This window comes from Sceloporus occidentalis, unplaced genomic scaffold (genome assembly GCF_023333645.1).
Source record: "Sceloporus occidentalis isolate IW3139 unplaced genomic scaffold, rSceOcc1.0.p SCAF_195, whole genome shotgun sequence".
Classification (NCBI taxonomy): Eukaryota; Metazoa; Chordata; class Lepidosauria; order Squamata; family Phrynosomatidae; genus Sceloporus; species Sceloporus occidentalis.
This window is the reverse complement of record NW_028317175.1, coordinates 1,548,170-1,563,157: the sequence shown is the minus strand read 5'-3', so window position 1 is coordinate 1,563,157 and position 14,988 is coordinate 1,548,170. Positions and strand designations below refer to the sequence as shown.

The 14,988-nt window shown below is 41.0% G+C and overlaps 1 protein-coding gene across 1 annotated transcript in view; it reads right to left on the bottom strand.

Moving 5' to 3' along the window:
* Positions 1–2,185: 2,185 nt before the first annotated feature.
* LOC149278311 (multidrug resistance-associated protein 1-like) overlaps positions 2,186–14,988 on the bottom strand; it is a 34,427-nt gene continuing 21,624 nt past the window's right edge. The window contains exons 18-32 of the mRNA XM_089502148.1: positions 14,513–14,689; positions 13,721–13,888; positions 13,149–13,323; positions 12,423–12,501; positions 11,970–12,096; positions 11,309–11,516; positions 10,407–10,717; positions 9,738–9,937; positions 9,493–9,619; positions 6,197–6,298; positions 4,891–5,037; positions 3,312–3,470; positions 2,894–3,060; positions 2,412–2,606; positions 2,186–2,294 (exon numbers count right to left, since the gene is read on the bottom strand). Coding sequence (XP_089358274.1) covers positions 2,186–2,294; positions 2,412–2,606; positions 2,894–3,060; positions 3,312–3,470; positions 4,891–5,037; positions 6,197–6,298; positions 9,493–9,619; positions 9,738–9,937; positions 10,407–10,717; positions 11,309–11,516; positions 11,970–12,096; positions 12,423–12,501; positions 13,149–13,323; positions 13,721–13,888; positions 14,513–14,689 — 2,451 coding nt within the window. The remainder of the gene's footprint in view (positions 2,295–2,411; positions 2,607–2,893; positions 3,061–3,311; positions 3,471–4,890; positions 5,038–6,196; positions 6,299–9,492; positions 9,620–9,737; positions 9,938–10,406; positions 10,718–11,308; positions 11,517–11,969; positions 12,097–12,422; positions 12,502–13,148; positions 13,324–13,720; positions 13,889–14,512; positions 14,690–14,988) is intronic.

Genomic DNA, 14,988 nt, shown 5'->3' with positions numbered 1-14,988 from the left:
AGCCTGGAGTTCACTTGGCAGATGTTTATTTTTTGATACATTAAGTGTCTATTATATACGAGAATAGAATTCTAATAGAAACCATTAGATATATAAATATAAACATACAAACATAAATACATAGAGTGCTGCAGATCTCTAGATAAAGCGTTGTCTTCCGGATACTCATCCTGCAGCAGTATCCCTTTGATTAATGGTCCGAAAATAAGAGCTCCACAGTCTAAGCGTGCTGGTGTCTTGAAATAAGTTCTGAAAATATATAGGCATTTAAACATTTTCCAGTACAAAAGTGCAACGCTACTTGGTAGCAAAGGGAAGAACCTCTGAGCGCCGGGTGTCAAGATAAAAAGGACCCATTACGACCGAGTAGAAATCTGAGCTGTAAGAGGTAACGGGACGCACCAAATGTCACGCTTAGTACATTCATTGTCTTAAAGATATTGTATTCGCTTTCTTCGCCTTAACCTGATAATACTACTCTGCAGTATGGATTTATCGAACACACCGATTTCTAGAAATATTAGAACCTGATGTAGTGAATAGTCAGGTTTGCACCATTAAAGCTTGAACGATTTAAAACTCTGCACAAAAGGTTAACATTCAATTTGAGATGAAAAAGCTAATTTAGGACAGCAGACTGAAATCCGGTTTTTTCTTTCTTTCAACATGACTGACATTAAATTAACGCCTATTATCTAGGTAGAAAAAAAGCAATATGAGAATTGCATGGCAGATAACACTGCTGGAGAACCAAACACAAATCTAACCAAGCTAAACAAAAAGTAAAAGATATTTTCTCTAAGTTCCTGAGGCTTACGACAAATGTGGGTGTCGGGATCACAAGAAAGAAAAAAAAAAAGGTTGCCAAGCAAGAATACTTAATGCAAACCAGTATATCGTCTCTACGCCTGTTGTTGTTGAAGTCAGCCTTTGTATGGAAAATGAAGTATTGCTTGATAGGAACAGAAAGAAAACGATTTAATGGAAGAGCTTAAAGAACTTGTGTTATGGATCAAAGCAAACAACGGTACAGAGCACGTCAAGTGCCATAAAGTCTCCGGGACTTTCAAGGGCTTTGGACGTATATATTAAAATATATCCATCAGGTCAGATCCATGCTTTGTAGTAACCGGGATTCTAGCCTTTCGAATGACTGCCATATGTATTAATAATATATATTATATTTAATATATATTTTGTTCTATCAGGAGGAACTCCTGCAATGTTCTTCTCAAAGCTAAATATATATATATATAAAACCTATTTAGTAATAGGCAATTTTCACATCCCTATAAGAACGTGCTCAACTTGCAAGGTATTAGTTACTCGTGTTGACTCCCCAGCAGGTTTGGCAAGATACATTTCTTGGCACTCCACACCAAGAAGTGAAATGTGCAAATACAAAAGGCTTCCTTGTATAATAGCTTGTATATTAGCACACTCATTTCCCTTAATATATACAATACAAAGTTGCGATGGTTTTTGCCCGGAGCACAAATCATTTTAGAGAATGGGTTAGAGTAGAATGTAGCTTAGAAGAGAGGATGACATTTGAGCCATTCAGCTTGAAATGCCTCTCAATTGTTACTTTTTACTCCATACAGGAGATCTCTGCACACTACAATAGCTTCCCCCGGCTAGATTTCAGATTATATGACCCATTAAATTAACTGCAGAAGTAAAAATGAAAAACGCTAACCATTGCTGCATAGTTTGATGTGTGCCTGGTTCATAAAAGGCGAAACACTAAATAGAAATAATCAAGTGCTATGGTATATGTTCTAGCAATTCAGCCTTTAGCTTATTTAAATAACCTGACAATATACAAGGAGATGCATCACATAAACTGCGGACAATCATCCGGCTCTGCTCATGGCTGATAAAAACCAGCTAGAACCCCTGATTTGGTTCTATCTTTAAATGCCACCATATAGCAATGTACATTCGAAATCAACATACAAGCATAAATTCGAACTTTATGCAACAGCAACAAGTCTTGTTTTTTTTTTAGGTGACCTAATGTCAAGTCAGCAAAATATCAAACCTACAAGAAAGAAAATGGTTCTGCGTGTCTGGATCTGGTAGTTAAGTGTAGTTGGATCCTGAACAAGGTCCGGCAAAGCGGCTGTCCAGCAAGATGTCTTCTTGGGAAAGTGCATTCCTTGAAATAACAGCAGCTGGAATCTCAAACTAAGCCAGAATCTTTTGCCATGTTATAGAAAATGCCTTTCTTCTGAAGGAGGCTGTTTGGAGAATCAAATTCTACAATCTGACCTTTATCCAGGACAATCACCCTACAAGAGAAAAGTCCAATCAGTAAATGATGTATTGTAGATTGCACAGGGCATACAATATTCAGATTTTAGAACGGCGATAAATGCCCATTCGATATAAAATTATAGTCTTTATACCTAGTGTAATCCATGATGGTGTTTAGGCGGTGAGCGATTGTTATAACTGTGCAGTCTTCAAATTCTTTTCTGATGGTTGACTGGATGAGACCGTCGGTCTCCAAGTCTACGGCCGCCGTGGCTTCATCCAACACAAGGATTTTTGTCTTGCGAAGCAACGCTCGAGCCAAGCACACCAGCTGCCTCTGGCCAATGCTGTCAAACGATGGACACGTTAGCATATTTTACGTGTAGTAAGGCATATAATAAATATGGTGAAAGCAACTGTTTAAATATATCCGTGGGTGCTGGCGTGTCTGTTCCCCACAAAGACTAGAGCTGAACACCCCTGTAGACAGACTGGTGTATTCACAGGAGAGTTTAACTAGTGATGTTATTTTAAAAGCAGACTAGAGCTTAAAACGCATACAAAGGGCTAATTTACAGCTGGCTACAAACATGTTGTTATACTAGTATTAAAAAATATTTGTGGGACACCAAACCTGAGGTTTTCTCCTCCTTCTGCGCACTCATGATTGAGCTTGTCAGGAAGACCAGAGACAAAGTTCTTTAGGTGGGCGAGTTCTAATGCAGACCAGATCTCTTCATCGGCGTACTTCTCAAAGGGGTCAAGATTCATCCTCAGGGAACCAGAAAACAAAACCGGATCCTAAAGGAGGGCTTAATATTAGAAGAGAGAACAATCTGCTTGTCCCAAGCGGGACGCACTGAACGACAGCCCATAAAAGAGGCTTGTGTCATATGACAGATAAACACGGCTCCTATACAGTTCTTGGCGATGCTTCAGAAATCGAACATCTTGAATGAAAATTAATCAGAAAGGAAGGATGTGGAAGGATGGGGGATTTAATAGAAAAACTACAAAATTAAACAAAAAAAATAAATAAAAAAAAATCATACCTGCGGGATAATTGTAATCTTAAAACGAAGGTCATGAAGCCCAATATCAGCAATGTTATATCCATCTATTACAATCTCTCCTCCAGCCGATTCATTAATGCGAAACAATCCAAGGGTGAGAGATGATTTGCCGGCTCCAGTTCTGCCGACAATTCCAACCTTCACGGAAGAGAAAAATATTTAAAATAAAACATTTTCCTATAACCTGTATATTAAAAGCTCATTTACGATAAAAATGATTTGCATTCATTCTCTATGCCATACAATATAAAAGAATATACCATATTTGCTCGATTATAAGACGACCCTGATTATAAGACGACCCCCCAAATCTGAATATTAATTTAGGAAAAAAAAGAAAAAGCCTGAATATAAGACGACCCTATAGGAAAAAAGTTTTACCAGTTAATGTTAATTCATCTAAACTATTTTTTTTAATAAAAGATATGATTGAGAAAAATATTTTGGTTTTATTTCCTTCTATTTTCCAACCTGCCCCCCCAGTTATGCACATCTGCCCCAGAAATGCCTTATACCCCCTATATGCCACTGTGCCCCATGATATGCCTTTTAACCCTCTAAATGCCACTGTGCCCCATGATATGCCTTTTAACCCTATATACCACTGTGCCCCATGATATGCCTTTTGACCCCCTATGTGCCACTCTGCCTCCAGAAATGCCTTATACCCCTATATGCCACTCTGGCATTAAGGGGGTTAAAAGGCATTTCACAGAACACTCTGCCTCCAGAAATGCCTTATGCCCCCCATTTAACATTCCCTCCCTCCTCCAAACTTACCAGTGCTTCTGACTCCCCTGTCATGCAGCCGGGGCAGTGTGTAGATGTCATCGCAATTCGCGTAGACAATTTACGCTGCAGCCGGAAGGAGGCGTGGCTAGCAGCGGGGGTTGTCTGCGTCCATCGCGCAGACCTTCCCCGACTGTCAGAGAGAATTCCCCGCGCCGGTGCAGCTGCGGGGGATCTGGATCTTAGTCGTCTCATAGTCAGACCTATTTGAGGTCTGATTATAAGACGACCCCGATTATAAAACGAGGGGTATTTTTCAGAGCATTTGCTCTGAAAAAACCTCGTCTTATAATCGAGCAAATACAGTACATTCTATGAATAGTTACTTGTACGCGGAGAACCACAGCCATACTTGTTTGCCGCATAACAACCCTGGAAAAGGGCAAAATAAACTGTACTACATATTCTGAAGGTGAAAACGTCAATTAAAATATGTTTAAAACTAAGGTAATAAAAACATTTAGGTTTTACTTTACCGAGAGGGTGGTAGATAAAAGGAACAGCCTCCCATCAGAAGTGGTAGAGGCTAATACCGTGAGGGAATTTAAACATGCATGAGATGGGCATAACGCGGTCCTAAATCTAATATAAGATCAGGGGCTGATTAAGGTCCGATTCTGGAAGAACGACATTTGTATGCGTGGCAATAAAGTAATATACCGGCAGCTTTAACCGCCTACCAGTGATTAACATACATGGCATAAGATCTAACCGGTGCATTTAATGTATTTCACAAGTATCATCGATGCGGTCTGGGGTTACAGTTTACCTTCTCTCCTCCGTGTATAGTAGCATTGATGTTTTTGAGCGCAAGGTCCAGATCTTCGCGGTAACGCAAGCAGAAGTTTCTAAACTCTATTTTTCCTTCTTTAGGCCAGCTGTTTTCAGGCGCTGCCTGCTGAATGGTCCAAGGAGCCTAAACAGAATTACAAATTAAGACCTTCCTTAGTACATAGAAATTCAAATCTTACATACAGGTGTTCAAAAGGTCCGAAATCATGCATGTTAACATGAGATTGCATCGGTTTAGATACACATTTGGGTTATCCTATTATGGCTCATGCATCCCAATCACATTTCTCTACTGTCCTGTTCCACTCCAGGCATGATACTTTTTTATTTTTTACAGCACACGCACCGGCACACACAGGCACACACAGTCACACACAGGCACACACAGTCACACACGTTTTCAGCATACTCCAAGTTGCTCTGAAACAGTAATCCACAGAGAGACCAACAAGCTATTATACAGCCCCTTTTCACATATTTTTTAATTTTTATAGCAATTCAATATAAAAGAGTAAAATGTAGCCCTGCACCAGGCAGCACTTCTAGCCTCGCACGGTCTTTCTATGGGGTCTGCCAGCTTTTGCCGGAAAGGACTTCCAATACAGTCAGAGTCACCGGGATAGCCTGTATCGGCCGAGGGTGTGCATTTGCCTTTACATTCTCATATAATAATTACAGAACTGTTCCCGTAGGATAGGGGCGTCCAACCTTCGGCCCTCCAGCTGCTGCAGGACTACGTCTCCCATAATGCTAAGGGGCTGGCTGAGGAGGATGGGAGATGTAGTCCTGCAGCAGCTGGAGGGCAGAAGGTTGGACGCCCCTGCCATAGGAGGTTGCTTTAAGAGTCTATAGCACGAGTAGACGATATAAGAATCTGCTCTTTGTGCTAACAATTGCAGGCAAATCTATACATCAAAAGACAACAGGAAGAAGTAAAGGGTTAATCAGAAAACTCAACCTTACGTCAGTTTCAAAACACCATTTTGGTGGCTTGTGTGCCAGAAGCGATTTCAGAACGGTGTAATCCCATAACCAAATGGAGGAATCCCAAACAAGGAGGAGGAGGAGGAAATCCACCATAACTTGTTAATGCCAGAGGGGAGTGTAACGTATTGCACAGTATGGACACTCAAATTATCACCCGACAGCATGAGCAAACTCCTTGAGAATGAAAAGGCCTTCCCTATAGAGTGGAGAGGGTAATGCCAAGCAGACAAAAGCCCAGGTTTGTGGTGGAATCATTACAGGAATCGGAATGCCACGTAGTAATAACCGACACTTACTTCTTGCTCCAGGTCAGAATACTCCTTTACTCTCTCCACTGCAACAATATTGGTTTCTAGTTCTGAAGACATCCGGACCAGCCAGTTGAGGTACGTAGTGACCTGGGAGATAAAGATCGGCACACACCGTTAGCAAGTACATACGTCTGAATGATCAGTTATATCCTAGAATATATTACTTTTAACAGGAAGGCATAAGGCAAGAGGCAGTGCTGGCCCCAGACGTGGGAGCAGGAGAAGTGGCCACTGATAGCCACCATAATCGGTCATGAGACACTACTGTCATGAGGAGGCAAAGTTGGACCTCAACTGATTTTACAGCTCCTGGGTCCACAAAAACCAGGATTGTAGAGATTTATAGGCAGATAAGACATCTGTAAACATGTAGGTTGATCACGTATACTAAACCATAAAATGTTAGATGGGGGGAGTGACAGACCCACTTTAGCTTAATTCCAACTGATTTTAAAGCTAAAGTTTTAGTGCATGCAACCTGGAAACCTACACGGTCACCACATCTGGAAATATGATATATATATATATATATATATATATATATATATATATATATATATATATATATATATATATATATATCTTATATCTAATATATTCTGAGATGCATTACTTTATAAGGATTTCATGCATAATTTGGACTCTGCATTCAGGATGCGAGTCGAATTGGAATGTGCTGTTTTTGTAAATGGATGTGTCTATTTAGAAGAACAGGATTATGGCTTTATAAAGCAGACCCTGCCAGGGTAGACATCGCACACATACTTCCCTACAGCTAAAAACAGCCTTGTGTATAAACAGTGTAACCAAAAGAGTTTTCCAGGGAAAGTTGTGGATTCTGAACATGACGTGAGAAGCATTTGAGATGACAATCCGCAGTGCCCCCATTCAAACGGCTTCTGTATATATCTGCAGGCAGAAATAGTAGCAAGAAGGGGCTTCACGATTTGGAAACTCTGCTGAATGACTGGGAGCGAATTATAAATCGGTTTAAGATGATGCGACAAGAAGAGTCTTATTCCTTGCTTCTTATATGAAGGAGTATTTCTGTAGCAATAGGCCAAATAGGTCATAATTAAATTGTACAAAAAAAAATAAATTTGCTGGTTATGTCTTGCAAAATATATTGAATGAATAAATGCCAAACAGAACACAGACGGTTTACTTAAATTGTGGATGAGGCTAATTGGTTTGTTAAATAACAGATATTACAACAGCTGCTTAAAACACTTCAGTAACTTTGCTTTTCTTGCACAATTTGCATAACTGGCAGGCAAATTTGGTACTTGTAATCATTCCAAATAGTCGCGGCAAGGAATTCTGATTTATTTGTACTAGAGCAGGGGCGTCCAACATGCGGCCCGCGGGCAAAAGGCCCGCGAGACCTCGAGGTGCGGCCCGCGAGACCTCGAGGTGCGGCCCGCGTAAGATTGGCAGCCAGGGCAACCGATCTTACGAGAGCCGCACCTCAAGCCCTGCTACTTACTTGTGGGAGGGTCTTCTGGACTGCACAGAGGAAGCGGAGTTCACGTGACATCCTACTTCCTCTGTGCTTTAGCAGAGAAGGCAGAGGGAGGCCGCGCCCCCTACTGAAGTCTGTGAGCGACATCGAGGAGCTGCAGTGCAGGTAAGGAGGTGGGGAGGGTGTTTGAATGAGTGTGTGTGATTGAGGGAATGAATCTGTGAATGAATGATTATATGAATAAATGAGTGTGTGTGTGTGTGTGTGTGTGTGTGTGTGTGTTAGCATGGATGTGTAAGTGCTGGAACCTAGGCATGATGGGACTGTGATTGCTGTTAGCAATCACACTCCTATCATGCCAAGCCAGCCAGTACATGCTGAAACCTGGCCAGCTGCCCCCCTTGTGTAGTGATGCTGCCAGCAGTATGGGGTCTGCACTTACAGCCACCCTGTACCAGCATGTACTGGCTGACTTAGCAATCACACTCCTATCATGCCAACAGCAATCACAGTCCCATAATGCCTAGGTTCCAGCATTTACTGGATGGATGTGTAAGTGCTGGAACCTAGGCATGATGGGACTGTGATTGCTGTTAGAAATCACACTCCTATCATGCCAAGTCAGCCAGTACATGCTGAAACCTGGCTAGCTGCCCCCCTTGTGTATTGATGCTGCCAGCAGTATGGGGTCTGCACATCACTTACAGCCACCCTGTACCAGCATGTACTGGCTGACTTGGCATGATAGGAGTGTGATTGCTAACAGCGAGCACAGTCCCATCATGCCTAGGTACCAGCATTTACTGGTTGCCTGGGTATGATAGGAGTGTGATTGCTGTTAGCAATCACACTCCTATCATGCCAAGTCATATTGCTAATTTTGTCCAATTGTGTGTTACCTACTTTTATTAAACATGTGAGTTTTTATTATTATTTTTAAAGGTGGGGGTCATTTGTTTGAATGTTTTGGTCCAGAATTTTCATTTTAGTTCATCCCTAGAATAAATCTAGGGAATCCTGAATTTGTAGTCGCAAAACTTTCAAGGCCCAGAAATCAGTGAGAGGAAGAGTAAAGGTTTTGTGTCATTTTACTTTATTTTAATCTGCATTTAAAGGCCATATTTTTTGTCACAGTGAAAAATGAGTGCGGCCCGCGCACGTATACAATTCTGATGAAGCGGCCCACTGCAGAAAAAACCTGGACACCCCTGTACTAGAGCTACAGAAACCGTAACAATATTTGCAAATGCTTGGGGGGGGTGAGGTGCAGAATCTCCCTAAATACACGTGTACCTTTCTACACCCGGCAGATAGATGCCCTGCAGGTGACGTGTTCAGCCGAACACACCTTCCTGCACACTATATGCTTACATCCAGCCAGCTGTGGTGAATGCTGCATCCAGTGTTCCGTTCGGCCCCCAGTGAGCATGCGTGGAAAGGCCTTCCATGATTTCAATGGGATCGCTTTCCTGCACACTGATCAGTGGCTAAAACAGCTGGCTGGTGGAGAAAAAGGTGCAGACGCTGCAGGTGGAATGCACCTTCTGAGGCAGGCAAGAGATTTTTGCTTACTATGCAAATATTTTGAAAAACAAACATAAAATAAAGTACTCACTGAGTACTTTAGTATGCATTCTTCTATAGTGGGGGTGTCACTATAGACTGATACCCTTTATCTCCCTTTAATATTTTTTTCCTGGTTAAGGAATGTTAAATTTCCAAACCACATAATACATTTAGCGAGGATGTAAAAAAAGTTTACTACAAAAAATAAAAATAAAAAAAATGATCAAACATAAAGGTGGTGTAGTGAGCTTACCTGCAGAGCATAGGAGATGGAGAGGCCAACCAATCCAGGGCTCAGCGTATACCTGGAGATCACAGCGAATAGGGAGGCGAAGAGCACTATGCAGTTCCCGACAAACTCCAGTCTAATGGCCAACCACCTGGGAATAAACACATGGACAACCACACCAATGTCACTCGACGGCAAACAGCACACCCCTGAAACAGGATACTTTATACACAGAACAGAAGACGCAACACGCTTGTTTCGGAAGATACCTGTTTGAGACAATGCTGGGGTAGTAAGCTCTTTGATTCTCATCCACTCGCGAGTCACTGATCGTTATGAATTGTTTCTGTTCCCCGAATGCACGGATAACGCTGGCTCCTAGAAGAGTCTCATTGAAATGGGAATATACAGGGGAACGGCTCACGGACTCCAGACGTTTCAGCTGCCGCGACGTAGCCACATAAAACCTCTAAAGTTAAAACAAAAAAAAAAAAACAGGTCTATAAAATGATACATTTTATACAGCAAATCTGCAAAAAAAGAAAAAAAAAAAAAAAAGTTTACTGTAGGCTAGCTACTAGATAAAAATCACTCATTAAAAACATATCTACCAAGTGACCTCTTCTTACACCATGGATCAGAATTTAATAGTTGGTGCAGAAGTCAGGCAATAATTTGGTGGGTCAGATCAGTTCCAAAAATAATAAAAGAGCCAAGAACTGCAGACAAAAGGGTACCTTCCCTGTAATATATAAATTGCTTGTTTTAAACCCAAAAAGACATTACTTCAGTTTCTTTAGCGTTGAGAGTAGCAGAATGTAGGATATTTGTAAAATGATAGTAAATGCGGCTTTTGCAGCAAATAACGGTTCTGTATTTGAACGGAGTCTGCATTATTCAGTCATCTTATTAAATTATTCACAAGATTTTTTTCTTACCTGTACAAAGAAGTAAATTAAGCCCAGTGGTGGGATAATGACAGCTACAATAGGCGTCGCGATGAGAATTACTACGCAAGCTCCGATAACATTGAATAAGGATCCCATGAACATCTTAATAATCTGAGGAATCATAGAATCAATGGTGTCTATCTCCTTTGAGAATCGATTCACCAGATTCCCACTGGGAGTCCGCTCAAAAAAGCTCATGGGAAAGCGGAGGACGTTATGCAGCAGGTCCATGTGGAGATACCGGGATGCAAGAATCCCTCCTAAAGACACAGTGGTGGAATATCCGAAAACAGCAATACCTGGAACATGGAGAAAATGATAAGAATGAACGGTTTGTGCAGATCACTCGCAATGAACATCCCAAGGAATGTCCCAAGACTGCGGGGGGGAAAGCGAGGTGACGACATTTTCCCCAGATAATTTTAATTTCCATACGTCGCTGAGAAGTAGATGTAAAGTGCCACCCTGGAGTATTAAGGATATATGAAGTTAATAAAGGTATAACATTCCCAATTACTTAATTTCCTTCTGTGAAGTTGTAAAGCATTTAACACATTCCGATAAACGACATATAAAAATTGTATATTGGGCAACGTGGCAATCCTTGTGCCACCCGTACGCTGGGTGTAATTTACGCACTGGCCAGTGCTTACTGTACTTGTGTTATAAGGGATGCAATTATTTTATTGAATCAGCAACTGGTGTTGTTGAACTTAGAACTTCAACAACACCAAATAAATCAACTGGTTTCCTGTAGTTACCAATCAGGATGTAATAACTATAAGTTATTTACGTGTTAAGTATAAAAGCCGAGATCAAACATCGGTTTCGGTGGGCATGTGATGCGCCATTATTGCAAATCATTAGAAAATAATTGTTTTTGGGCAAACCTTGTGACATTCCCAGTGCTCCGTAAACAGAGAGTCTCATTTTTGTGTTTTGTTGGGTTCCATTAATGACCTTGTCATCCGTCCACAGACTGAGCCAGTAATTGGAGGCCAATGAGGACATGTGGTTGCACAAAAACAGGATGATACTAATGAAAGAGAGGATGAGTCCAATAGCCTTCATGTATTCCCAGAACACTGTAAACTTGACCTGGATTAAAAAAGATTTAATCAAGCATTAGGATAAAACTTACAGAAAAGCATCATAAAAAGAAATAAGAAATGTATAAAAACTATACCCATCAAAAAATTTACCGCTTCCACTAGGGCACAACTGATTATATATATATGGAATGATCCAGACAAGCGCATATTCACTGAACCATCCAACTCCCTATCTTCACTGTGCATTACGAAGGGTCAGCCTTGAGAGATAGTCCACCATAATGCATAGTTCATGTACAGAGATGTATTTATTTTAAAGACTACTTGCTGGTTTGACTATGCGTTGGGTATGGGGCTGGCCTGAATGCACCCCCCCTCTTGAGAAAAAAAACAAAACACTTTCAATACACAGAAAGCCATCAATAAAGTAAGAATGGTGTTCTGTTCCATTTAAAAAGGGGCAAAAGCCCCAAGTGTACAAATTTCGAGATAAACTCACGCTTCCGGTTTTTGCTTTGTCTGCTTCCGTCAGCTTCCAGTCTTCTTTCTCAGCTCCTGGCTTCTTCAAATCCGCCGTGCTGTTTTGATGAATACTCTTGCTTGTTTCTGAAGAAGTGCTGAGTTGTCTGTTCAAAACAAAACAAAAAAACATTAAACATTCAAAGCCCTGCAAGAAAATATTGGTAATAAATTAAAAAGTGTGGCAGTGATAATTAGGTAAAACCCAGGAGTTTAGAATTCTGTACAAACAAATCATTCTCTCGCTGCGCCTGAGCTAGTGCACAGGGAACATCTTCCATACAGGAACATTTCTTCCATTCTGACAGCGAATGGAAGAAAGTGTTAATATTGAAATGTAATTTATTGAACAGCAGATTTATCCTATGTTCAGGCAGGGCAGGAACATGCATTGCTTACACCCCCGCAAAACATATGTTAATTTCTTATTCACCTCTGCAGGAGTTTCTCATTCCTCTCCCTAAATAGGATGCCATTTTCCAGATGTTTCTCTTCAGATGGACTTGGAGTTTCTATGCGGTGAAGGGAAGGCAAAACAAAAACAAAATTTGATTTAACCTTGTTGCATTCAGGATACCTACAGCACTGTGCGTGTACATTAATATATCACACACACACACATTGATATAAACCCCCACTCGGCCCTTTTCCATCTTAGCTCACATTCCTGAGCTTTTACCTTCATGCAGTCACGGGATACAAAAAAATATTCATTTACTAACAGAAGAACATCCTAAAAACTACATGCATTAAAGTAGCAGGCACCAACATGCGTTATCACAAACCTTCCTCTTCTTCAACCTCTGTACTGTCTGTGGTCATGGCAGCACAAAACAAAGAATCACAAATTAGGTGAGGACACATTTCTGTCCATGAAACACACAAAACCAGTGATGTCTGAACTGCGACAGGGTTCTGTACATTCAGCCTTTCCAAGCCCGTTATAAAGAAGACACGTTAAATCAGATTCTAACTCTTAAGCTGTTGGAGTACTATTCTGAAGATCTTCGTTCAGCCCAACGCTGACGGCTCAAAGAGTAGCCGAGGATCATTGGAGGTCATAATTCAACAGCCAGACAGTTGCTTGCCAAACCCTACGCGCTTGCAAGAATATCCAGCCTGCATTTTGATCTTATAATACATGTCGAAACCGAATTACCTTGCTCCGTGTTTTGTTCCGCGTTGGCGTATGTACGGAGGAACTCTGCAAATGCTCCATCTTGTTTCAAAAGTTCTTGATAGGACCCGACTTCAGTAATTTTCCCTTCAACCATCACTATAATGGAGTCCATTTGTGGCAGATAACTCACACCATGGGTTACAAGAATTCGCGTCTGTTCATAAGAAGAAGGTGTGAAAATATTTGTAAATTGTAAGCCTGGGTCTACCAAAACATTTGGGTCTGACCGATATAAACACACATATCTGATCATACGAACCCTCAGCTCTGTATACATACATTTGCCACTAAACTAAAATTGAGCAAGTGAAGCTGCCATCAAAACTATATGACTCGGTGTCCATTTTGCAGAGATAGTGATGTCTATTTTAACACAACCAAAGTCACTGGGTTTTAAGAGGTAATCTTTCAATTTATATTCCATGTACGCATTCCGCAACATACAACAATAGTAACAAATTCTACCTTTGGAAAGATGGAAACCTACTGGTAAAGAAATGCCCTAAGCCTTAAAGTTTTACAAGTACATTAAACAGGGACTTGATACTTACTTTATCCTTAAGAATCCCCTTAGGTCCAATAACATGATCAAAGATGTGTTTTCCAACGTGAGCATCCACAGCAGACAAGGGGTCATCGAGCAAGTAGACATCACTGTTACAATAAACTGCACGGGCAAGGCTTACCCTCTGCTTCTGACCTCCAGATAGATTCACGCCCTTGGAAAACAAGAGAATACAGATTTACTTTAAGAACAATCTTTCTTCTATCATCAAGCCAAACAATGATATCTGTTGGAACTGATTTAGCATCAAGAATTGATGTTTATCATATTGGGGCATTCATTATAAGATGTCATGGAAAGTTATAACAAAACTGTTTTGCGAGTCTAGCTTGCGGGGCCGGAGCAAAGAATGTTTTTGCTTTTTAAGGTTGTTCCACTCTCAGCTGTCCAGCCCACTGGTGCTAAGCAGAGTACGTATTTCTGACATTTCATGGATATAAAATGTTCTTATCCGCCGTTTCAAAGAGCAGTTACTGTGGAAGCTACAATCGGTACCCGCTGACGCTCCAGGAATCTCCAGCTATGGTTATGCGGCTCAAAGACTTGCTGGAGATTAAAGCATATTTATTTTTAAACTCCAGCATGGCTTTCAAGCCCGTTCTGATTAATTTAACAATATTTAAAGAACTTTCTGTAACGAGCGAGCATCGTCATACAGCTGTAAGGGAGCAGAACAGTAACCTTTAGGACAGAAACGCGATGAACCGTTTTCACAACTAATTACCGAAAAACCCAGCATGTCCAAGTATGATTTCCGGGCATATAGAAATATTCTAACCTTTTCTCCGATTTCTGTCCTGTCTCCAGAGGGCAGAATGTCTAAGTCAGGAAGAAGCGCGCACGCTTCTATTACTTTCTTGTACATTGACTCATTGCTCTCTTGTCCAAACAGGACATTATCCTTTAGCGATGCATTCTGTATCCAGGCTTGTTGGGGAACATAAGCCACAGACCCCTGTGAAGTGAAAAGACCACAGTTTAGCACTGGGGGGTCCGCTCGTGATTATGCATTGCTGTCGTCATGTCCCCATGAAACATTCAAAGGAATAATATTACTACACTGACAACAGAGAACCACAAAAAGTAATGGCAGAACACTCTAGAATGCGTAGACACCATCATACCGAAAGGAGAAATATTCAGTGGGAACGAAATAATAATTCAACTGATTGCCGGGGTGTTTAGAGTAAGCAGTGTACATAACTTTCTAAACCATTTGTGGATGCTTCCAGGAAAATCAACCGAAATATTCAC